Source organism: Panthera leo, chromosome D4, assembly GCF_018350215.1.
Source record: "Panthera leo isolate Ple1 chromosome D4, P.leo_Ple1_pat1.1, whole genome shotgun sequence".
NCBI classification, from domain to species: domain Eukaryota; kingdom Metazoa; phylum Chordata; class Mammalia; order Carnivora; family Felidae; genus Panthera; species Panthera leo.
In genome coordinates, this window is record NC_056691.1 from 18,982,501 (window position 1) to 19,009,104 (window position 26,604).

Sequence of the window (26,604 nt, forward strand, 5' to 3'; positions counted from 1 at the left end):
GGATCTAGCACCATTTATGATTTTAAATTCTCTTGGACTTCCGGTCTCTGTTTCACCAAGTGATTCTTTTAGTGTACTCAATGTTCCATTGGCAAGATCCTATGTATTGAAAAATGAAGAGAGTTTAAGTATGGATTATGTAGGAACTAAAGACAATGATCATTTCAATGCAATGACCAGCCTAAGCAGTAAACTCTTCTTTATTCTTCTTAGTAAGTTATAAATTATCTTCCTGGGTCTTTAATTTATTTTAAGTTGCATTTTTATATCCTATTTTACTTTTTTGTGGTTTTTACAGGTTTTTTAATCTTCCAAATAGGTTGGGAATTTTGTCTTTTCTTTTGCAGGACTTTGGTTGCTTACTGTCACTATATATTTGTATTGTGAATTGTGACTTCCTTTGTCCACTGCATTATCTAGGGCATGGTAATTCACCACTTTTTATATGCTGGGGAGGAAAAAGATTTGATCTGTTCCTTAACACAGCTTTTACAGACTGTAGGTGTTGGTATTTGTTGCTTTAACCACATTTAGTATAATTCAGTAATACTCCACTAGTTTTACAGCTGAATGAATTAGAAATAGAGTTTGAATTCACAACAATGGCACACTGGAATGGTTTTGGAGTTTGTAAATGGTTTATATATTCTGCCTGTTGAGGTCGAAGGTTTTTCTTTTTGTCCTTTCTGATTCTCATTTTCATGAGAAATGAAAGTAAAAAAAAATTTAATTGTCATAATATTTATTCATTGTAAAGTTAATTAGTCCCAAAGCCTCACCCACACCCCTTTATGACACTCTGACATTTAAATCATTATGGAGGAGGGAGAGTATTAATTAAGATGTGGGGGAGGGGTACTAAGACTAATGGCTGGTGCTTTTAGTCAGAAAATGATGCTTAACGGTGGGTAGGTTTCAGGTGTAGACCCAGCGTTGTCAGTGAATTAATTGTTCTTCTAGCTTTTACCTCATTTGTTTTTGAACTAACATTTTTACAGAATTGGAGGGGTATATAAGTCATACTCCAATAAAATGTATGTATGTATAAAATTTTGTTTAATCAAGTCCTAGACACCATAAAGTATCACAGGTTATTGAAATGATGAAAAACTGAAAATTTACAGCTACTTTTGGTAATCGCCAGTGACTGCCTAAAGGTATTAGGCCCTGGTTATGATGACAACAAACGAAAGTTCAGTGTTCTTGTATTTTATGACTTGTCTCGTTAGTTAGTTTGAAAACATTTATGTTATTGTCTTAGGTTAAACCACTGAGTGAAAAATTTTTTTCAGTTAAAAAAATTTTTTTTGGTAAAATACTTTGAAGGTTTTAGATGAATGCTTTGGGAATGTATTATGGCTTCTTAAAATACCCCTTGATTGTAGATTATACAAAGAAATCTCTTTTTTTATAGTCTTATGTATATAAACTTCAGTGATTATTATTCATGATATTAAAAAATGATCTATCTGGTATTTAGCACTTACTTAAAATTAATATATGATGGTTTATAATAAAAACTTACAAACATACATATTCCATTTAGCACCCACTAACCACTCTACTGCTGATAAGATTCCTTTAACAAAAGTGGGACGACGACTATACACCGTAAGACACAGAGAGTCTGGGGTTGAAAGATCTATTGTTTGTCAAGTCGATGGAGTGGAAGGAAGTAAGAAGGTAACAATTCGTTCTCCAGTGCAGGTACGAAATGATCCATTTTTTTGTGGGGTCATATTACGCATATTTGTGTGCTAATAAAAAAACTAAAGCTAATTAATACCAAAAGAATATAAACGGCAATAAAATCATAACTAATATAAAAAAGAATCATTACCAGTAATTGTACTACTCTAGTATGAACAGTGGTAGGATTTTGTTCAATACTTCTCATAACTTTTTTTTAGGACTCTTTGTACAATCTTTTTGGACTGTTACTTTAAATGCCTCATCAATATTTTGTTTTGGACTTGGTAGTAGTATGTGTACGTCCTTTGATTTTAATTAGAAAATATGGCGAGGGAAAATTTTTACATCTTTATTGAGGTTAAACTGATGTACAATAAACTGCACATATTTAAAGTTGATGAATTTGGGCACAAAATACATCTGTGAAACCGTCATCACAATGAGCATGCTGAACATATTTATCACCCCAAAAAGTTTCCTCTCTCCCTACTTCTCCATTCTTACGCATCCACTGATACGTTCCCATTGTGTATTGCACATAGAGAAGCTCATGTAAACAGAGTACAAAAAGGAATAGGACTTCTTTCACTCAGCATAATTTTGCATGTATCAGCTTCTGTGTATTAATGTTATATGCAGTTACATGTTGTTGTTGATTAATAATCTTTTGAATGGATGTTCCAAATACCATTTTGAATGAATCTTTGTATATGGTGTAAGGGTTGAAGTTTATGTTTTGCCATGTGGCTATTTAGTTGTTCCAACCAAGACCATCCTTTTTCCATTAAATGCCTTGGTGCTTTTGTGCAAAAAAAAAAAATTTGATCATATCGATGAAGTGGGGCGATCATGGGGTTCAGAACTAATGGCCAAGAAAGCATTCTTAAAGACCTCTTTAGTGCCAAAAGGTGATTTTATTAAAGCATGGGGACAGGACCCATGGGCAGAAAGAGCTGTGCTGGGGTTGTGAAGAGTAACTGGTTATATACTATGGGCCTGGGGGAGTTAGAGTCAAGAGGAAGTTTCTTAAAGGATTTTCCATATGCCAAAGACTCACAGGTTGCTAGAGGCCTAGCTGTTTTGCTAAGGTTGTTTTTCCCTTTAGCAAAACATTAATATTAAGACGGTAGGGAGTTCTTGGGCATTAGGCTATTGATAAGATTGCCCTTTTCTTGGAATTATGCTAAGATATTTGTAAGCTGATGGAGACTCTGTAAGTTTAACCATGTGTTTTCTGTTCCTTGCTTTGTTCTTGGGCAGCCAGGAGTGCCAGAGGAATATCACACATATCTCACTGGGGGAGGGGGAGGAGCTCTGCTGGCTTGTGCTTGGCCATCAGCTTGCCTTATGGTCCCTCATCAATAGCTTTGGGGGTTTATTTCAGAACTCTATCATCTATTTCATTGATCTGTTTGTTGATCTTTATGCCACAATTACATTGTCTTCATTACCTTTTTATCCTGAGTCGTGAAATCAGGTAGTACAAGTTGTCCTACTTTGTTCATTTTCAAAGTTGTTTTGGCTATTCTGAGTCCATTCTATTTCCATTTAAATTTTAGACTTAGGTTTTCAATGTTGATTGAAAAGTTATGATTAAGTTGGTATTTTTACATTTCTGATTTTTATTGCTGATAGTACCACTGATTTTTATATTAACCTATATTGTGTAATGTCACTAGATGCACTTGTTGTAGTAGCTTCTTCATAGATATAGTTTTGATGTCCGCAGATAAAGATTTTTCCTTTTCCTTTCCAATCTGGATATGTATTATTTTATTTTACCTTTACTTCCCTGTTGCATTGGCTAGAACCTCCAGTACAGTATGAATAGATGTTCTGAAAGCAGATATTTTTGCCTGGTTCTCAATCTTAGCAGTATTCATTCTTTCACCATTAAGTTTTGAGTCGCTTTCTTGTAGATGACCTTTCTTAGGTTGAAAATGCTCCCTTTTGTTTCTAGTTTGCTGAGTTTTGGTCAGAACTGGATGTTGGATTTTGTCCAATGATTTTCTGTGTTTATGAAAAGGGTTTTTTTTTTTATGTCTGTTTTTGAGAGAGAGAGAGAGAGTGTGTGCGTGAGCGAGCAAGCAAGCAGGGGAGGGGCAGAAAGAGGGAGACAGAGAATCCGAAGCAGGCTCCAGGCTCTGAGCTATCAGCACAGAGCCTGATGCAGGGGTCAAACCCATGAACTGTGAGATCACGCCCTGAGCTGAAGTGGGATGTTTCACCAACTGAGCCACCCAGGGGCCCCTACTGTGAAAGGTGTTTTAAAAACATACTTAATATGTTGAATTGAATTTTTTAATTATTAAATTACAATTGGTTAGATTCAGTGTAGTGATTCAACAGTTCTATATATTAGTGTTCATCATGATATGTGTACTCTTAATATCTTACATATATTTCACCCATCCCCCCACCCACCTCACCACTGGTAACCACCAGTTTGTTCCCTATACTTGAGTCTCTCTTTTTTTCTTTGTTTTGTTTCCTCAATTCCACATAAGAGTGAAATCATGCGGTATTTGTCTTTATCTGACTTATTTCACTTAGCATTTATATTCTGCAGCTCCATAAATGTTGTTGCAAATGACAAGATTTCCTTATTTTTTATGGACGAGTAATGTCACATTGTTTATGTATACCACATCTTCTTTGTCCATTCGTCTGTTGGTGGACACGTGAGTTGCTACCATAATTTGGCGCTTGTATGATGCTACAGTAAACATAGGGGTGCATATATCTTTTCAAATTTGTATTTCTATATTCTTTGGGTAAATACTAGTGGAATTACCAGGTAATGTGGTAATTCTATTTTTAATTTTTTGATAAACCTTCATACTGTTCTCCACAGTGGCTGCATCAGTTTGTGTTTCCATTAACAGTGCACAAGGGTTTCTTTTTCTCTACATTCTTGCCAACACTTATTGTTTCGTGTGTTTCTGATTTTAGCCATTCTCACAGGTGTCAGGCGATATCTCATTGTGGCTTTGATTTTCATTTCCCTGATGATTAGTGATGTTGGGCATCTTTTCATGTGTCTATTGGCCATTGTATGTTTTCTTTGGAATAACATCTTTTCATCTCATCAGCCTACTTTATAATTAGATTATTTGCTTATTTCTGTTCTGAAGATGTATAAGTTCTTTATAGACTTTAGATACTAACCCATTACTGGATATGTCGTTTGCAAATACCTTCTCCCCTTCACTAGGTTGTCTTTTAGTTTTGTTGGCTGATTCCTTTGCTGTGCAGAAACTTTTTATTTTGCTGTAGTCTCACTACTTTAGTTTTGCTTTTGTTTCCCTTGCCTCAGGAGTCTAGAAAAATGTTGCCAGTGCCAGTGTCAAAGAAATTACTGCCTGTGCTCTCTTGTAGGGTTGTTATGGTTTCAAGTCTCACATTTAAGTCTTTGATCCATTTTGAGTTTAGTTTTGTGTATGATGTAAGAAAGTGGTCTGGTTACCTTATTTTTAATTTTTTTTGAGTTTGTTTATTTTGAGAGAGAGAGAGAGAGAACAGTGATGGGCACAGAGAGGGAGAGAATCCCAAGCAGGCTCCACGCCCAGCATGGGGCTCAATCTCATGAACTGCACGATCATGACCTGAGCTGAAATCAGGAGTCCAATGCTCTACCTACTGAGCCACTTAGGAGCCCCTGTCCACTTCCATTCTTTTGCAAGTAGCTTGCCAGTTTTCCCAACCCATTTGTTGAAGAGACTGTCCTTTCCCCATTGCACATTCTTGCCTCTTTTGTCATAGATTAATTGACCATATAATTGTGGGTTTATTTCTTGGCTTTCTCTTCTGTTCCATAGACTTACATGTCTGTTTTTGTACCAGTATTATACTGTCATGGATTACTGCAGCTTTGGTATATCTTGCAATCTATGATTGTGATAGCTCCAGTTTTTTTTCTTTTTCAAAAGTGCTGTGGCTACTCAAGATCTTTTGTGGTTCCATATCAATTTTAGGTTATTTGTTCTAGTTCTATACATTGTGCTGTTGGTATTTTGATATGGATTGCATTATATCTGTAGATTGCTTTAGGTAGCGTCAGCATTTTAACAATATTTTTTCTCCTAGTCCATGAATAGGGAATATCTTTCCATTCGTTTTTGTCATCTTCAGTTTCTTCTTTCAGTGTTTTATAGTTTTCAGGACACAGGCCTTTTACCTCCTTGATTATAAGTTTATTCCTAGGCATTTTATTATTTTTTGTGCAATTATAAATGGAATTGTTTTCGTAATTTCTCTTTCTGCTACTTCATTATTCGTGAGTAGAAATGCAACAGATGTCTGTGTATTGATTTTTTTATCCTGTGACATTACTGAATTCATTTATCAATTCTAGTAGTTTTTCATTGGAGTCTTTATGGTTTTTTATATAGAATGTCATGTCATCTGCAAATAGTGAAAGCTTTATCTTCTTTGATTGCAATGGCTGTGACTTCTAGTACTATGTTGAATAAAAGTAGTAAGTGTGGACATCCTTGTCTTATTCCTGATCCTGGGGAAAAGCTTTCAGTTATTTGCCACTGAAATGACATTAGCTGTGGGGTTCCCGTATATGGGCTTTATTATGTTCAGGTATGTTCCTTCTTAACCAACTTTGTTGAGGGTTTTTATCAGGAATGGATGTTGTACTTTGTCAAGTACTTTTTCTGCATATATTGAAATGATCATGTCGTTTTTACCCTTTCTCTCATTGATGTGATGTACCACTTTGATTGGTTTGTGAATATTGAACCACTTTTGTGTCCCCAGAATGAATCCCACCTGATCATAGTAGATGATTTTTCACCATGCATTATTGGATTCAGTTTGCTAATATTTTGTTCAGGACTTTTGCATCTATGTTCATCAGAGATACTGGCCTGCAGTTCCCTTTTTTGTTGTGTCTTTATCTGGTTTTGGTATCAGTGTTATGCTGGTGTAATAGAATGCATTTGGAAGTTTAATTTCCTCTTTTATTTTTTGGAATAGTTTGAGATGAACTGGTATTAACTCTTCTTTAAATGGTAGAATTCACCTGTGATGCCATCTTGTTTGGAGCATATAAAAAAAAATTTTTTTTAATGTTTATTGTTGAGAGAGAGAAGGAGAGAGAGAAAAAGCATGTGAGCGGGGGTGGGGCAGAGAGAGACAGAGACACGGAATCTGAAGCAGGCTCCAGGCTCTGAGCTGTCAGCACAGAGCCTGACACAGGATTGAACCCACAAACCATGAGATCATGACCTGGGCTGAAGTCAGATGCTTAACTGACTGAGCCCTGTTAGGGTGTTTTTAATTCCTGGTTCAGTTTCAATAGTGGTTGGTCTGTTCAAATTTTCTGTTTCTTCCTGCTTCAGTTTTAGTAGGTTATATGTTTCTAGGAATTTATGCATTTCTCCTAAGTTGTCCAGTGTGTCGGCATAGAATTTTTCATAATATTCTCTCATAATCCTTTGTACTTCATAATCCTTTGTACTTCTGAGGTGTTGGTCATTGTTTCTCTTCTTTCATTACTGATTTTGTTCATTTGAGTCCTCTTTTTTTTGGTAAGTCTGCCTAACAGTCAGATTTTGTGGATTTTCAAAGAACCAGCTCCTGGTCTCATTGATTGGTTCCTTTTTTTTTTTTAATTTCCTTCCTTCACTCGTTTGGGGTTTTGTTTGTTCTTTTTGTAGCTTTTTTTGCTATAAGCTTGCATTTTCTTTTGAGATTTGTCTTGCTTCATGAAATAGGCCTGTATTTCTATAAACTTCCCTCTTAGAACAGCTTTTGCTGCATCCCAAGGATTTTGGACCTTTGTGTTTTTGTTATTATTTGTCCTCATGTTGATTTTTATTTCTTCTTTGATTTCTTGGTTGACCTATTCATTGTTTATAGTAGTATGTTATTTAACCTTCATGTATTTTTCTTTTTAAAAAATTTGTTATTGTTTTAAATTTACATCCAAATTAGCATATAGTGCGACAATTATATCAGGAGTAGATTCCTTAATGCCCCCTACCCATTTAGCCCATCCTCCCTCCCACAACCCCTTCAGTAACCCTCTGTTTGTTCTCCATATTTAAGAGTCTCTTATGTTTTGTCCCCCTCCATGTTTTTATATCATTTTTGCTTCCCTTCTCTTGTGTTTATCTGCTCTGTGTCTTAAAGTCCTCACATGAGTGAAGTCATATGATATTTATCTTTCTCTGACTAATTTCACTTAGCATAATACCCTCTAGTTCCATCCACATAGTTGCAAATGTCAAGATTTCATTCTTTTTGTTTGCCGAGTAATACTGCATTGTATAGATATACCACATCTTCTTTATCCATTCATCCATCGATGGATGTTTGGGCTCTTTCCATACTTTGGCTATAGTTGAGAGTGCTGCTATAAACATTGGGGTGCATGTGTCCCTTCGAAACAGCACACCTGTATCCCTTGGATAAATAGTAGTGCAATTGCTGGGTTGTAGGGTAGTTTTTTTTTTATTTTTTGAGGAACCCCCATACTGTTTTCCAGAGTGGCTGCCCCAGTTTGCATTCCCACCAGCAGTGCAAAAGAGATCCTCTTTCTCCATATCCTCACCAACATCTGTTGTTACTTGAGTTGGTAATGTTAGCCATTCTGACAGGTGTGAGGTGGGATCTCATTGTGGTTTTGAGTTGTATTTCCCTGATGATGAGTGATGTTGAGCATTTTTTCATGTATCAGTTGGCCATCTGGATGTCTTCTTTGGAAAAGTGTCTATTCATGTCTTTTGCCATTTCTTCACTGGATTATTTGTTTTTTGGGTGTTGAATTTGATAAGTTCTTTATAGATTTTGGATACCAACCTTTTATCTGATACGTCATTTGCAAATTATCTTCTCCCATTCCGTCATTTGCCTTTTAGTTTTGCTTGTTTCCTTCACTGTGCTAGAAGTCCCAGTAGTTCATTTTTGCTTGTGTTTCCCTTGCCTCTGGAGACATGTTGAGAAAGAAGTTGCTGCAGCCAAGATCAAAGAGGTTTTTGCCTGCTTTATCCTCAAGGATTTTGATGGGTTCCTGTCTTACATTTAGTCTTTCATCCATTTTGAGTTTATTTTTGTGTATGGTGTAAGAAAGCATGTCGCTGTCCAGTTTTCCCAGCACCACTTGCTGAAGAGACTGTCTTTATTCCATTGGATATTCTTTCCTGCTTTGTCAAAGATTAGTTGGCCAGACATTTGTAGGTCCATTTCTGGGTTCTCTATTCTGTTCCATTGATCTGAGTGTCTGTTTTTATGCCAGTATTTGTATTTTTCCCAGATTTTTTCTTGTGGTTGATTAGTTTCATGGCATTGTGGTCAGAAAAGATGCATGGTATGATTTCAGTCTTTGTGAATTTATTGACATTGATATTGTTTTGTGGCACTGTGTGATATATTCTGGAGAACGTTTCATGTGCACTTGAAAAGAATGTGTATTCTGTTGTATGATGGGATGTTCTGAATATATCTGTTAGATCTGTCTCTTCCAATGTGTCTTTCACAGCTGCTATTTTCTTTTTGATTTTCTGTTTGGATTATCTATCCATTGATGTAAGTGGGGTGTTAAGGTCCCCAACTATTACAGTATTACTATCAATTGCTTAATTTATATTTGTTAATAGGTGCTTAATGTATTTGGGTTCTCCCATGTTAGGTGCATAACTATTTACAGTTATATCTTGTTGGCTTTTCCCCTGTATGATTATATAGTGTCTGTCTTTGTCTCTTGTTGCAGTCTTTGTTTTAAAGTCTGTTTTGTCCAATGTAAGTGTTGCTATCCTGGTTTTCTTTTCACTTCCATTTACATGATAAATGCTTTCCATCCTTTCATTTTCATTCTGTATATGTCTTCATGCGTGAAACACATCTATTGTAGGTAACATATGGATGGATCTTGCTGTTTTATCCATTCTGTTGCCATGTGGCTTTTAATTGGAGCATTTAGTCCAGTTACATTCAAAGCAGTGAATAGGTATGTACTTAATGCAGTTTTATTAATGGGTTTATGGTTGTTTTTGTAGTTCTTCTATTTTCCTTTTTTCTCTTCTCTCTGTAGTGATATACTTGGATTCCTTTCTTTTTACGTTTTACATATCCATTATCAGTTTTTGATTTGTAGTTACCACTAAATTTATTCATGACATCTTATGCATATATCAGTCTATATTAGGTTGATAGTCTCTTAAGTTTGAACTCATTTTAAAAGCACTTTAACTCTTGTCTCCCCCTCCCACGTTTTAAGTATGTGAGTCATACTTTATATTATTTTGCAAATCACTTAATTTTACTGTTTTTGTGCTGCTCTTACTCTTCCTTATGGTCTTTCTTTCCCACTCAGAGTCCCATATAACATTTCTGGTAAGTCTGAGTACTGGTGATGAATTTGTTTAACTTTTTTTTTTTTTCTAATCAGGAAAATTCTTTTTTTTTTCCAATATATGAAATTTATTGTCAAATTGGTTTCCATACAAAACCCAGTGCTCATCCCAAAAGGTGCCCTCCTCAATACCCATCAACCCTCAGTTTGTTCTCAGTTTTTTAAGAGTCTCTTATGCTTTGGCTCTCTCCCACTCTAACTTCTTTTTTTTTTTTTTTCCCTCCCCTTCCCCCATGGGTTTCTGTTAAGTTTCTCAGGATCCACATAAGAGTGAAAACATATGGTATCTGCCTTTCTCTGTATGGCTTATTTCACTTATCATAACACTCTCCAGTTCTGTCCACGTTGCTACAAAGAGCCATATTTCATTCTTTCTCATTGCCACGTAGTAATCAGGGAAATTCTTAATCTCTCATTCTATTCCGAATGATAATCTTGCTGGATAGAGTATTCTTAGTTGCAGGTTTATTCTTTCAGCACTTTAAATATATCACCACTTTTCTGTGGCCTGCAAAGTTTCTGCTAAAAAATCAGCTGATAGCTTTATGCGGATTCCCTTGTATGTAACTGTTTCCTTTTTCTCTTGCTACTTTTAAGATTGTTTGTTTATCACAGTTTTTCCCATTTTAATTACTGTGTCTTGGTGTGGACCTCCTTGTGTTGATTATGTTGGGCTCTCTCTGTACCATCTGGACCTGGATTTGTCCTTCCTCAGTTTTCAGGTGTTAATTTCATCAAATAAATGTTTGCCCCCCTTTTCCTCTTTTCCTCTTAGATCTTTATAATCATATATGTCAATAAGTTCCCTTATTCTCATTTTTTATTATTTTCTGTCTCCTCTTCAGCTTGATTGCTTTCCTTTGCTCTGTCCTCCAGATCACTGATAAATTCTTCTGCTTCTTCTAGTGTACTATTTTTAACTTCAGTTATTGAGTTACTCATCTCTGATGATTTCTTTTTAATGTTTTCTGTCACTTTTTTGAGGGTCTGACTGTGACCCTCCTCACTTTTCTCAAGTCCAGTGAGCACCTTTATGACCATTACTTTAAATTCTCTATCAAGCATCTTATCTCCATTTTTATTTTATGTCTCTTACCATGATTTTCATGTTCTTTCATTTGTGACATATTCCTCTGTCTCCTCATTTTGTCTAATTCTTTGTGTCTGTTTCTATGTGTTAGGAAAGTCAGGTATATCTCCTGCTCCTGAAAGTAATAGCTTTATGAAGAAGAGGTTCTATAGCATCCTACACTGTAGTGTCCCATGTTCCCCAGAATGTGGCAGTTCAGATGTGTGTCCTATGTGTGTTGCACATATCCTGCTATCGTGGCTTAGCTGAGTTTGCCTTCGATTCAGTTGCCTGAGATGGCTCTCTTTGCCTGTTGGGGGCAGAGTTTAGTTCCTGTGTTGTTAGTGGTCCAGTCTGGGGCTGCCTTGAGGTTGAGTTGGTTCAAACTGTATTTGCCAGAACTGTAGTCCGTCCCCAAGAAGCTTTCATTGGTGGGTGAGGCCTGCAGTCAGATCAATTGTCTGCCCCTAGCCCATTGCTCAGGCCATAGTTGAACTGGTATGTGTGGTTATTCCCCCTCTCCCATCACAGGAGTCACTGTGGAGTGATGCTGGCCCTTGTTGGGTCTCCTTGCACACTGCCAGGGTTGTGACACCACTTTGGATGGACTCCTGCTACAGGAGAACGTGCAAGTATGGCACATGGTCATAGCAAGGTTTGCTCAGATCTGCTGTGGGAGGAGGCCTGAGCTGCTTTAGAGAACTCCCGTTGACGATGGGTTGGAGGTTGATCTTTACTGAGCCTTCGATAGTTTCAGTCATGTTCGTGTGCATGTTCCAGTCAGTAATGAAGTGAAATTTTGACAACAGGGACACTCTTAAATCTGCAACTCTTGCCTCTCCAATTACTCACTCCTCAACATGCTGTGCGTTTAAGGCACATTGGCTTCCCCAGATTCTCATATCTGTCTCTTTGACTTCAGCAGACCGAGCTCTGTTTGACCTCTCTTTCTGCCCCCACAATAGTCTTAAAAACTTCAGGCAGCAAGCTGGGGTAGTCTTACTGCATATTTTGGTGGTTTCTTTTTTATTCTTTTTCTTTCCTGTGCTATATGCTGCCCAGTATCTGAAAACCATTATTTAATGTATAGGTTCTTTTTCCTGTGTTTTGGTTGTTTACATTGGGAATGTTTGTACAGTCCCTATTATTCCATCATGGCTGGAAACAGAAATTCTTCTCTTTCATTTTTTATTTATAGTTAACTGTTTTAAAAGATGACTGTTGTGCTGCTCTACCTATTACTGATTTTTTTATTTTTTAAATAGTTATATGTTAATTTTAAAATTCTTGAAGACACTATAGAAATTTGAAGGTATCCCTGTTGCTTCAAATAGAGCCAATGATTTACCTAGAAAAAAACATAGTGTAGTTAAGATTATCCATTTATCAATTCTTAATTCTCAGTATGTTTTCTGTTTTGGTATGATTTTTTTTAAGTTTCTTTATTATTTATTTTGAGAGAGAGAGAGTGGGAGAGAACGGGGGTGGGGCAGAGAGAGAGAATTCCAAGCAGGCTCTGTTAACACAAAACTTGTGAACCATGAGATCATGACCTGAGCTAAAATCAAGAGTCGGATGCTTAACCAACTGAGTCGCCAGGTGTCCCTGGGTATTATTATTATTTTTTAATAGGACAATTTTACTAGAGATCTAGAAAGATTATAATAAAATGGTTTTACTGACTAGTTTGTTTTTATCCATCCCAAGGATAAATATAAGTGTTTGGAAGTTTATCTGGTAACATATAGTAATCTCAATGATGTTACCTTTTATACCATTGTTGTATGCTACTTATTGGATGAGATAGTCTCCATACACTTCAGAGAGTACCTTATCCAATCAGGAGCATACAACAGTGATTTACAAAAGTACACATTACCCAGCCTGTGGCCTTTTTTGAGGATTTTTAAAGTATTATTGTTGACACATTTTTTTCTATAAAACTGTGGCAACTTTCCTTGTAATTTTTAGGATAAATAATAGCATGTTTGTTTCTTTTCTAACTTCTATAAGAAAGGTAAATATCTCCCACTAGTTTCTTTATTGGGATATTTTGATGGAATGTTTTTTAAATGTCTTTAAATTCTGAGATTAATGGTGCTAAATATGATTTGTTTTTCTTTCTCAGATTAAAAATCATTTTTCAATTCCACTTTCTGTTTATGAAGGGGACACTTCATTGGGAACAGCTTCACCTGGAAGTGAATTCAACATACCATTAACATCTTACCGGTGATTTCTTTTTTCTTTTTTATTTGCTCTAAGGTGCCGTGGAATTTTTTTAGTTTCTGATTTGGTAGGGATATCTGTCTTTAAGTGATCAAAGTTTAATCAAATCTGTTCTGTTAATAATTTGTCTACCTTATTTAAGTTTCAGGGTGCTTAAAAGGTGTTATACATTTTTTTAAAGGAAAATGTAATGTGTTTAATTTATACCATGTGAATTACTTACGCTTTTACTAGTAAATACATTTATTAAATGCTTACAGTATAGCCATCATAACCATATCATTTTTTCATGATTTTTACAAAATGATGAATTGAGCACGATTGGTAGCTTCTAGATTTAAATATACTATTATGAAGACATTTTTACCTTTGAAATGTTTTAGAATAGAATTTTTAAAAAATCCTTTTAGAAACATAAAATATTTCATCTTTTTACCTGTGTATTGTTCAGTGGTAGAATTATAGTATAAATTGTGATATGCAGTACGTTGATCTTAAATATTAAAAATTAGATTAAACCTGATACAAAATTTTATAGGTAAAAATTCTTACAGGATGCTGATGATGTATTAGTCTTAGAATTTTAGGGTTAATATCATAACAGACAGATATTCAGGATATTTATATAATCAGGAATTAAAAAATGATCTCTTTTAGGGATATTGAACTCTCTTGGAAAGTAGAACTTTCCTGAGAATAATCATTGTGGTTTGTCTAAGTACCATTTCAGAACACATGCTAGCCCTGGACCCAGACCTGTGTTATGGAAGGCTGGAGGCAAAACTACAAAGCAGTGCCAAAACACGCTCTTCCTCTAGTCCTTCTGATCCATGCCAAGTTCACTATTGACTCCCTAATGCTTAGAAAGCAATCTAGCAGGTTTAGGCACATATTTTCAGTTAGTAGACCTGCTACTAAAAAGTATTTTCTTGCTTACACCTTCAGCCCTAATGAGCCTTTTATTGCTTAGTTCAGACTTGCTGAGGGCAAGAATTCTCTCGTTGAGAGAACAACAAAATGGTCGTTCATAGTATCTGACCTTATTCTAGGAATGATTTTGGGTGGGTTAGGAGACTAAAGATAGCATGTAGGATATGTTTAAAAATTTCTGTAAAAAAGTTTCAACTCCTTTTGTCCTTGAATGAGAAAAGGTAATGGCATTCTGCTTTATTTTTAATAAATTATTGCTGTATATTTTGTGACTCTGTCCATAAAAAGTGTTTTAGAGTATTTTTACACTTTCTGGTTCAGGGGTAAAATATTAACTTGTCAAATGGAAATTAATTAATCTTAATTAAAATTATTAGTGATGAACCAGCTTGTATTTCACATTAGGTATTTGTCTAATCTAATTCTGAGATGTACACTTACATTTAAGTTTTGAGGTCTTATATTTAACAAAGGTACACTTACATTTAAGTTATGAGGTCTTTAACAAATGGCTACCTCTCCCTGGAGAATTTAAATATACTGATTCTTTAATTCATTTAAAAAATGTCAAGTGTTTTGCTGTGTATAAGGCACTGGTGTGGAATGCTCCGATGAGTTGGGCATTGCTACTACCCTTGAGAGATTGATACATTATGTAAATACAGAAGGAAGCAAACAGTGGGTTGTAGAGATACAGAACAGTTAAGAGTTGCAGAAAACTACAGAAAACAAAGAAGGTCTTAATGACGGACTCCTGGGTGAGATACATGCATTAAAGATAAAATATAATTACAGATTAGCAGGTAAGGGCGGTGTTAAGTGGGAGGAATTGGGTGAATAAAAGTAAGGAGGCCTGAAAGCACAGAGTTTGTAAGTGACTATAAGGAATAGTTGGGAGTTGATTGTCCTATACGTGTTGTAATGTAACATTTGAAACATAGTTTAAGTTTACATTGAGGTACTTGCTCCCTCATTCATATAAATTTTATCTTAATCTTTTTTTTTTTAAGTTTATTTATTTTGAGAGGGAGAGACAGAATCCCTAGCAGGCTCCGTGCCATCAGCGCAGAGGCGATGCCGGGCTCATAGTCACAAATTGTGAGATCGTGACCTGAGCCGAGTTCAGGAGTCAGACGTTTGACCAACTGAGCCACCCAGGCGCCCCATCTTTATCTTTCATGTCATCTTTTTCTTCCCTCTTCTCTTAGAACATGTGGTACCCTTATGTTTCAAGACCTTTCACCCCATCAGCTTTTCTCATTCAGAACCTCTCACCATTGATCATCTTTCTCTGGTGTTTTTTTCCTATTCATTTCTTAAACTTTGCTTTAACCTTGCATGTTTCTCCAATTCAAGTCTTTTCTTCGGAACAAAGCATTTTGGCAAAATTTTCACCTCTGGAGAATGCTCTGCAACTGTCTAGAAAGACTTAACCACACTCGCATGCCCTCAGTCTGCTGTGTACATACGGTTTTTGTACCTATCACAAGGCAGTAGTTTTCTTTTAACATTACATCCCCCACCTGATTGGGATCTCTTAAGAGTAAAGAATGACTTACTCATTTGTTTATTTCCAGTTTTACCGTCTCGTAAATAACAGGTCCAATAAAGGTTTTGATAATCCAGATGACTTAATTGGCATTAGTTTAACTTAGAGAAAATTAAAGTTTTTATCTTTAAGTATTAAAAGACTAGAAAAGACAATGAAAGTCATAGAGAATGTAGAAATAAAACAGGTTAAATCTGATAATGGGCTTGACAGATCATTAGATTTATGTGTATGTCAAAGAAGACGGAAAAGTCTAATATTTTATAGTCCAGAGTGCTAGTAGTTAGAAGTTCCTTGAAAGGAACACACTGAGAAGTGGCATGGACAGTTTAGGGTTCAATCTAGCAAATTTAAGTCATCCTCAGACATCATTACAGAAGGGTGTGCTGGATATTTAAAACTACAGGACTGGAGTTTCAGACAATCTGGTTTGGAGATAGATGGACAAGTTGTTCATCTGCAAGGGATAGTGTCAAATTATAGGTGATGGGTTTTAGAAGTACAAAAATATTTAAGTGTTTATATTTGGGCAGGTTAGGTTTGAAAAATGATGAAGCCTAAAGTATAGTTCAAATGTAAACAGAATGTGATGTTTAAATATAAAGATTAATTATATGGTTTTCTTGCAACCACTTCTGCAACTATTCCCAGTGTTTCAGCAATTATGTATCTATTTGAAAGCTTTCATGTGATTAACATTGAAAAGGTAGTGATTTAATTTTAACTGTAGAGTCAGCGCAGAGCCCAATGTGGGACTCAAGCTCGAGAAACTGAGATCATGAGCTGAGCCAAAATGAAGAGTCAGACTCTTAATCACCTGAGCCACCCAGGTACCCTGAAAAATATTCTCCTCTTAAGAGCCAATTAATTTGATTAGTTTTAGAAAGTTATGAAAACATCCATTCATTGGTCTATCTTACCTATCTCTAAGAAGAATGGGAAATATAAAAATGTATCACAAGAGCAGGGAGTGATGTAATTTTATTGTTCCTAAGTAGTAATCACTTAATTTGTTTTCTTTTAAAGCATTTTAAAGCATACTGTTTAATCCTTTACACAGATCACCTCTTTCTCTGAAGCCAGAAGATGAGGACTATGAAGTGTGTGAAAGAATTGACTTTGAAGAAATTATAAAAAATGAAGGCACTCTTCTAAAGAAGATATGTACATCTACAAACGCTGCTAAGAAACCATTTATTATTAATGTTGTCCCAGAAAAAGATAATTTGGCATCTCTCTCTGTGTATTCAGAAGATGGTTGGGACTTACCATACATAATGCATTTGTGGCCGCCTATCCTCCTCCGAAATCTTCTTCCTTACAGAATTGCTTATTATATAGAGGTATTCTAGAGTTTTTTTTAATGCCTTCCTGTCTTTGATTTTGTAGCTTTGGTTATTTAACATTATGAGCAACAAAACAATGTTTAAATGTTCTCATACGAATTAATAGTACTGGTGAATGGGCAGTCCAGCTGTCCTTCAAATGGAAAAGAAATGCTTCAATCCATATTGTATAAAAAGAGGGTTTTTCCCATGATTTACCTTAGAAATATGGCTGCTAAATTGAATATGTTACATGCACAAATGTGATATACCATTCTCTCAAAAGTGAACATTAAAAAATTAAAATCATTTATGAAAATAGTGTGTGTGTATATATATATATATATATATATATATATATATATTAGAAAATTCAGAAAAAAAGAGATAATAAAAACTGTAATTACATCATCTGAAAGTAGTGGTTCAGGTGAAGATAATCATTTCAGGTTTAGAATATAGGCATACCTCACTTTATCACACTTCTCAGAGAAACCATTTTTTTACAAATTTCAGGTTCATGGCAACCCTATGTCAAGCAAGTCTTTTGGCTCCATTTTTCCCACAATATTTGCTCACTTCATATCTTTTTGCCACATTTGGTAACTCTTGTAATATTTCAGACTTGTCATTATTAATTGTTATGATCTATGATCAGTGATAATGACTTGCTGGAAGCTCAAATGATGGCTAATGTTTATTAGCAATAAAGCATTAAAGTGTGTACATGGTTTTCTAGACATGATGCTATTGCATACTTAATAAACTACAGTATAGTGTAAACATAACTTTTATATGCATTGGGAAACCAAGAAATTTATTTGACATGCTCTGTTGTGGTATTTGGTTTATTGTTGTGGTCTGGAACTGAACTTGCATTATCTCTGAGGTATGCCTGTGTATATATATTTAATCTTTTTCTTTCATGTGTATCTCATTTATTATGTTTAAAAGATGGACACTAACTTTTGAAACAAGTGTGAGAATTCGTCTTAAAATATTAGGCAAATAGAAACAACAGCCTACATTATATTATTCTCATGCTAGTGTTTTTAAACTTTTTTTTATGTTTTTATTGTTGAGAGAGTGCATGCACACATGTACGTGTGCACTAATGTGAGTGGGGGAGGGGCAGAGAGGGAGGGAGGTGCAGAATCTCTCAGGCTCTAGGCTCTGATCTATCAACGCAGAACTCCATGAGGGGCTTGAACTCATGGACCGGAAGATCATGACCTGAGCAGGAGTTGGATGTTTAACCAGCTGAGCCACTCAGGCACCCCTCTTATGTTTGTTTTCTAAAAAGAATATTATGCTCTATAAAGATGCTTTTTCTTTTAAGTACTTTTTGTTTTAACAGATTACATCTGATTCTTTTGTTATAACAGATCTTTCCATCTTTTTTTTTCAATATGAAATTTATTGTCAAATTGTTTTCCATACAACACCCAGTGCTCATCCCAACAGGTGCCCTCCTCAATACCCATCACCCACCCTCCCCTCCCTCCCACCCCCCCATCAACCCTCAGTTTGTTCTCAGTTTTTAAGAGTCTCTTGTGTTTTGGCTCCCTCCCTCTCTAACCTTTTCTTTTTTTTTTTTTCCTTCCCCCTCCCCCATGGTCTTCTGTTAAGTTTCTCAGGATCCACCTAAGAGTGAAAACTTATGGTATCTGTCTTTCTCTGTATGACTTATTTCACTTAGCATCACACTCTCCAGTTCCATCCACGTTGCTACAAAAGGCCAGATTTCATTCTTTCTCATTGCCACGTAGTATTCCATTGTGTATATAAACCACAATTTCTTTATCCATTCATCAGCTGATGGACATTTAGGCTCTTTCCATAATTTGGCTGTTGAAAGTGCTGCTATAAACATTGGGGTACAAGTGCCCCTACGCATCAGCACTCCTGTATCCCTTAGATAAATTCCTAGCAGTGCTATTGCTGGGTCATAGGGTAGATCTATTTTTAAATTTTGAGGAACCTCCACACTGTTTTCCACAGTGGCCTCACCACTTTGCATTTTCACCAACAGTGTAGTTTTTAAGTAAACATTCTATTTGCCATGCTTATCAAATATAAGAAGGTAGTTCTTTACTGTAGTCTAGTAATTATTTTTGTAGTGGTCTATTAATAATTGTTGGGATTTACTATATGTTTATACTTGTCTGATAAATTGGGGGGGTGGAGTTAACAGATCTATGGTTTAAGGATATCTCTTCCATATGGTTGGCAGATACTATAGTGGTTAACAATTTGTACTTTGCTGTCAGATAGATTTGAGATTGAATCCTACCTCTTTTATTTACTAGCTTTATGTCTTTAAGCAAGTTGTATTATCTTTTTATATCATTTGTCCTAGTCCATAAAATAGGGATATTAATAAAACTTGTATAATGGGTATATGGGAAAATGAAATTAGATAATGCTTATAAAAGATTTAGCATAATGCCTGACAGGCCTATGGTTGCAATTTATTTACCTCTCTCACATCACCACCAACCATTACTGTTCTTATTTTGTGGAATATTAACTAAGATGTCAGACATGAGTAATTTGCATTAGTTTTGCTTTAAGTAATTAAAAATCTTTAAGAGATTCCTTTGTTATAACAACACTAAGGAATCAGATTAGAGATGATTGAAAAACTGGTGATGAACTATCTATGTGTGTTCCATTCTCAAAGACTTTTAATTTGGTACTTTTGGGGATCACATTTTGTTTGCTAGTTTCCAAAGGATATGATAAATTTTTAAAAAGAGAATTTAGCTGTGGTATGGAGGGAGGATTACAAGGGACAAGAACGGTTAAGAGACTAAAGCGAGAGACATGAACTAATAAGGTCATGGAAGGGTGGACAGAGAGAAATGAACAGTTTTGAGACGTAAGGTGTAGTATAAACAGTGATTGGAAATGGGTGATGAGGGATTGTTAAAAAGCAGAAATAAAAATTAGTTAGGATTGCTTATTTTGGATTACTATCATTTTTTTTTCATTTTTCATTATTTTGTAGTTTTCAAAACTAAAATCACTAGTGGATAAGATTTTTTTAATGTTTTACTAATTATAGTGCTTTATAATGTTTATTTCAGCATAGTTTTTCATTATGTTATTTAATTTTATCCTCATAGTTCTTTGAAGTTGAGGGTTTAGACCATTTTATAAATATGATAATTCAAGTCTCAGATTAAATAATTTATAGAAGCTTACACATTTGGCAGAGTTAGAAGTCAAATATAAGTCTTCTGACCTGTTCTGACAGAGGTATTTCAGAAGCATTATGTGTATGCCATTTGCAATCATTAAAGAGAGGTTTTTGGCATATTATTCTGACACATTTAAAATTTTACTGTATTTTTTTTTTATTACAGGGGATTGAACACAGAGTTTATACTCTAAATGAAGGACAGTCAGCCCATATTTGTACTGCGCAGTTGGATAAAGCCAGACTACATTTAAAATTACTTGACTATCTTAATCATGATTGGAAAAGTGAATATTGTATAAAGCCTAATCAGCAAGATATTAGTTTCATCAATTTCACCTGTGTTACAGAAATAGAAAAGACTGATTTAGATATTGCTATCCATGTAACTTACAATATCGGCCAGACAGTTGTGGCATTTCATAGTCCTTATTGGATGGTCAATAAAACTGGTCGAATGTTACAGTATAAAGCAGATGGAATTCATCGAAAGCATCCACCTTATTACAAAAAACCCATTCTTTTTTCTTTTCAACCAAAGCATTTTTTTAATAACAATAAGGTATGTAAGATTTTTTTAAACTTTCATTTTTCTTCAGCTATTTATCACTCCTTTTTTAAAGTTTTGAAGAACATTATGAAACAGGTTAGAATAACATTTATATGTTTGAGGTTAAAATGTTAGATTTTAGTATGCAGAAACGTTTAGTGCGTTAACGTAATATTTATGCTAACAAGCAAAAAATTTATCAATTTACATAGGAATTTTTAAAGATATCTAAATTGTAATGTATTTGGAAATTTTTTTCTAGGTTCAGCTTATGGTAACTGATAGTGAATTGTCAGATCAGTTTTCAATTGATACTGTTGGGAGTCATGGAGCTGTTAAATGTAAAGGCCTGAAAATGGAGTATCAAGTGAGTTCATTCTTTGCTCCTCAAGAAACTTGTGTTTAAATTATATCTGTCAAATACTTAATTTTTATTAGGATGTTGTGGTAATGTAACAGTTTTTGAAATGTTGTTTTTTCCCTTTAGGTTGGTGTCACTATAGACCTCAGCAGTTTTAACATTACCAGAATTGTGACTTTTACCCCTTTTTATATGATTGAAAACAAAAGCAAATACCATATATCAGTGGCTGAAGAGGGAAATGATAAATGGCTCTCTCTTGATTTAGAGCAGGTGGGTAGATGAATGTCAAAAATGTACCTCTTTGGATTTTGAGTTTTACTTGAAGTTAAATACCTGAAACCACTCTGTAAGTTTTTAATTTGCCCCCCACACTCCATTTTATTTGTACCAGGCTCTAGATACTTAATTTTTAAAAACCAAACCTTGTCATTTAGGAATGTATTGCTTGATAAGGGAAGTAGATATTTAACAACTAGTAACCAAACAGTGAAAACACACAGAAGAAGACTAGATAAAGTATAAATGCAGTAAAAAGTAGGAAATGATTTGTTCTTTCCATAAAGCTGTTAAGAATGCCTTTATAGAGTAAGCTAAGCCAGTTATTTTAAGAAGACGGTAGTGACTTAGGAGTGAAATTTTTATTCGGTTCCATGTTTAGCTATTAGACCTCTGCATAAAAGCTTTCTAAAAAGACCGCCTGATGGAATATTTTACTTTTGAAGAAATTTTATTGTAAATCTGTTAGGATTTAAGAGACATTATTTGCTGTTTTTATTCACTGTGCCTTTTTGCTTTCAAACCATCTTGATGGGACCATTCTTCCTGACATATGTTCTGTAGATTTTCCTTTAGAGCTTGTTTTGGAGCTAATGCCATTAGTTTGTGTTTATCCATAAAAATTTTTACCATCGTCTTTTGTGATAATTTCTCTTGCTAATGAATTCTATTTTTTCTCAACATATCTAGATTTTACTCCACCATTTTCTGGCTTCCACTATAGTTCAAAGTTCTGCTGTGATTCTGTTATTCCTTTGGAGGTTATTTTTCTTCCCAGTTGCCTTCATGATCTTTGTCTTTGCTGTTTTGCTGTCATACTACCATTTGTCCATGTGTGGGCTCCGTTTATATGTCCTGCTTCAGATGCTTTCCTCTGAGATTTGTAGATCTATTTCGTACTTGCTGTAAAATTTGCAACTGTTTTCTATTTAAATACTGCATCTCCTTTGTTTTTCCATTGGTTTATTCTTGGCCTTTAATCAGTATGTTCTAGACTTCCGTATTCTCTCTTCCATATCTCTTTATATATATTTTTTTTCTATTTTCCTTCTATGTATTTCTCTTTGCTGCATTCTAGATAAATTCTAAATGTATAGCTTTAATAGCTTTTTACTTTTCCTGTGTCTAAACTGCTATTTAAGTTTTCAGGTTTTTATTTGCATAATTATGTTTCTTTGAGCAGTTCCACTTTTTTTGAAGTCTGCCTGTTCATTCATTAATGAATATCTGTGTGTATTTCTCATGTGCCTTGTGATACATCTGTTAACAGAACCACAAGTCCCTGTGTTTGTGTAGTTTACATTTCACTGGGGGTATGTAGAAACATTAATAATGGTATAATCAATCAGTAAAATATATAGTGTGTTTAAAGGTGAAAAGTCTAATCAGGGAAAAGAAAATAAGACCGAGCATAAGATAGGAAGTATTATTAAGAGTTCTAACAAACACAGTGGGCTATAGTTTTATATAAGGTGGTCAAGAGATAGGACTCATTGAGGTCATATTTGAATAGACATGTAGGCAGTGTGGGAGGTAGCAGTTGCCAAGAGCTCAGCTGAGCTGCCGGGTGTTGGAGCAGCTGGAGGACAGCAAGCCAAATTGAGAGTGACTGTCAAGCCCTTAGTCACTTCCTCCCATATGTAAGCAAGAGGCTAACCTGGAGAAAGTGCCCACTCTCCCCCTTCCACTTTCCGTGTGGAGCAGCATTGGTCAGAGTTCAGGTGGATCAGCACAGACTTTGGGGTCGCGTGGCTGTCAAGGGAGCCTGGAACAAAAGGCTCTTACACTTTTATGGACTTAGAGGATGAGCCATGACAAGGGGGGAAGAGCTAAGAGTAGAAAAGTACTGAACACGGAGAGGAGAGAGAAAGTCTCTGCAGGCTTCCCCCTCTGTCCTTGATAGAGAGGTCTTGAAGGGAGGTCGTCAAAAAGGCCTCTGCCACGGGCCATATAAAGAGGCCTCTGAATAAAGGGAACTTAGGTGGGAATTCTGACACGTGTAAGTGCATCACTGGAGGTGAGGGCTGGGTCCTTGCTACTGCTGTATGCTGACTGTGCTCCTACTTAGCCAAGAGGAGGGCAGTGTAGCCCTGTGGGGCCTGCCAGATGAGGCCTTCGTAATTGCCTATGGTGCGACCTGCAAAATTGCACCTAGGTTTTTAGCCAGGAACTGAAATCCTCAGCCATGTGGATATCTTGGGAAAGAGCATTAGAGACAGAAGGATCATCCAGGGAAGATGCCCTAAAGTGGAAGGATTTTTGGCATATTTGAGGAGTAGCAAAAGAGGCCAATATTACTGGAGAGGGGGAAGTAGTGGAGAACAAGGTGTAACAGGAGTGAAGAGCAATCATGGAGAGTTTCTTGAGCTATTCCAAAGGTTTTAGCTTTTGCTCTGAGTGAAATGAAGAGCAGTTAGCAGGTTCTGAGCAGTGATCAGTGATTACCAGCTCTTGCCAAATATTTGTTGAATGAATATATGATGTATTTTTGCAGATGTTTCACATGTGCTCATGAAGTCTAAGGTTCTTGATTTGTTGGATGTAGAGCCCTTCTGTCTAGATGCTAAGATGACCAACTCCAGATTTGTTTTCCTTTAGATGTTTTCTAGGTGTAGCTTCTTACGTAGTTTTACTTACAGCAGTTCTGTGTCTTGATTTGTGTGTCTGTTGCAGAAAACATCGTTGGGTCTTAGCTTTTTTAAAAACCTAACTTTTACACCCTCTGTCTTTGTTCAGTTTATGTTTACATTAATTGCAATTACAACTGCCTAACTTTTTATTTTACTTTGTTTCTTTTTTTAAATGTTTATTCATTTTTTGAGAGGGGGGGGGGGGCGGGGCAGAGAGAGAGGGAGACCGAGGATCCGAAACAGCCTCTACACTGACTGTGGCAAGCCGACGAGGGGCTGGAGCTCACAAACCATGAGATTGTGACCTGAGTTGAAGTTGGATGCTCAGTTGACTGAGCTACCCAGGTGCCCCCTTTCAGTTTCTTTTTGTTTTCAATTTCAGCTTTTCTTGAGATAAATTTTCTTTTGTTAAATTTTTTACATCATAATTATGGCCTAAAGTGGTCAACCTTAAGATGCATGCTCATGGTTATTACCTATGTTGATTTGTTAAACTTACTTAGATCACTGTTTTCCTACTACAAAAGACAAGTGCATTAGCACTTGCTGTAATCTCAAGATTTTGAGCACATAACTCTTTATAGAATATATTTTTTTAATGTTTATTTATTTTTGAGACAGAGAGAGACAGAGCATGAAAGGGGGAGGGGCAGAGAGAGAGGCAGGCACAGAATCGGAAGCAGGCTCCAGGCTCTGAGCCATCAGCCCAGAGCCCGACGCGGGGCTCGAACTCACGGACCGCGAGATCGTGACCTGAGCTGAAGTCGGCCGCTTAACCGACTGAGCCACCCAGGCGCCCCGAGCACATAACTCTTTAAAAAGATGCGGTGTTTATTTGTAAACATAAAGCATGCATTTTTAAGCCAAGTCTACCAGAAAATAGGCTTGAGGGTATTCAGAGTGCATCATTTTTTGTCTTCTCCGTTCCTCATGGGAAATATGCTTCGGTGAAGTATTGCTGCTCTTTTGACTCTCCTATGTAAGTTCCTGCTAGGTTGCAAAAGCCCTGGGTGGTAACATTCTAAGCCTCTTACAGCCTTAATCCTGTCTCATGTCTAGCTCCATTAATTACCTCTTAGGGTTGAATAAAATGGACTTAACAAGCTAATGCACTTGGCTTTAACATCCCGGTTCTCCTGCTTTGCTGCAAGTCATGTCATGATGATGAGTGTGACACATGAACAGTCTCATTGAAATGTGTGAAGTCATCAGTCTGGTTAGGGCTTATCACAGAAGGACAGGGTTTACAGAACAGTTTAGACAATGCTGGTTCTCCTTGTCTGTCCTCCAGCTCTTTTGTTTCTGCTCATGTTGTCTGGTCTTCTCTCACGGAACTTTGCCTCTTGTTTGTTTTTAGTTTGGATTCCAGATCGCTGATGCCCCTGTTGTTCCTTAAGATTTTGAGCCTATTTCCTAACGTAAACCTCAGATAATCCTTTGACTTTTGTACTCTTATTTGACTTCCAGGACTTTGGATTCATACATGACCTGATTCAACCTTTGTGTGTACTTTGGCTACTGCTTAATTACCGAATGGTGTGCACAACCTGATTATGACTTTTAGGAACTGAATGTACCCTTTGTTTTAAACCAATCACTTGCTTCTCAGGTCAGCTTACATGCTGACTTTTCAACCCTCCTCCGGATCTCTGGACCACATTGAAGCCCCTTTGCCAACCCTCCACTTACCATACCTCTTCAACTTAGCACCCTTCACTGCTTGTATCCACAGTGCCCAGAGGTGGTGACCCATCTCTTAAGTTGGCAGTTGATGGCTGTTTAGCCGAGCAACCCAACAGCCAGAGCGTTGTGGAAAGAGATTTAAGTTTATTCTGATGGGTTTATTAAAATGATGAAATCTTTATTATGAAATCTTTTTAAGAAAAATAAATGTTTGTAATATATGTTTCAGTGTATTCCCTTTTGGCCTGAGGATGCTTCTAATGCACTGCTTGTTCAAGTTGAAAGAAATCAAGGCCCTCCCAAAAAGATACATTTTAACAAGCAAGAAAATTGTATTTTATTGCGTCTGGATGATGAGGTGGGTGGTGTGTGTGTGCACATGTGTGTATGATTAGAGAAGCTATTATATACTTACTAGTAATTTTATTTGTCTGATTTTTTTTCCCTTTCACCAAAATGAACAAACATTGCTTTTTTGTAAAAGGAAAAAGTACTAAAAGGAAACGGAGACATAAAACAATTTAATTGTTAAGCCGGAAGTTAGAGTGCCCAGAATGCTATAATGTACCATGTCTGGAATTTGACCCATCTGTACATACTGATGTACTGATGGTTCCTGGTTTCCCACACATGCAGTAGAGAATCCTGAACTGCTTTCTTAATCATCAAAAGTGTATTAAGTTATGAACAGTCTTATTAAACGTTATTGGTTAATATTCTTTGGAAAATGGTCACATAAG

General features: G+C 36.0%; 1 protein-coding gene across 1 annotated transcript in view; it reads left to right on the top strand.

The window, feature by feature from the left end:
• The window catches only part of VPS13A (vacuolar protein sorting 13 homolog A), a 234,969-nt gene that overhangs the window by 163,905 nt on the left and 44,460 nt on the right, over positions 1–26,604 (top strand). The window contains 8 exon segments of the mRNA XM_042913973.1: positions 1–212; positions 1,547–1,707; positions 13,255–13,358; positions 16,895–17,177; positions 20,528–20,923; positions 21,174–21,278; positions 21,399–21,545; positions 26,094–26,222. The exon segment at positions 1–212 is cut by the window's left edge and continues 44 nt beyond it. Of these exon segments, the coding sequence (XP_042769907.1) occupies positions 1–212; positions 1,547–1,707; positions 13,255–13,358; positions 16,895–17,177; positions 20,528–20,923; positions 21,174–21,278; positions 21,399–21,545; positions 26,094–26,222 (1,537 nt within the window).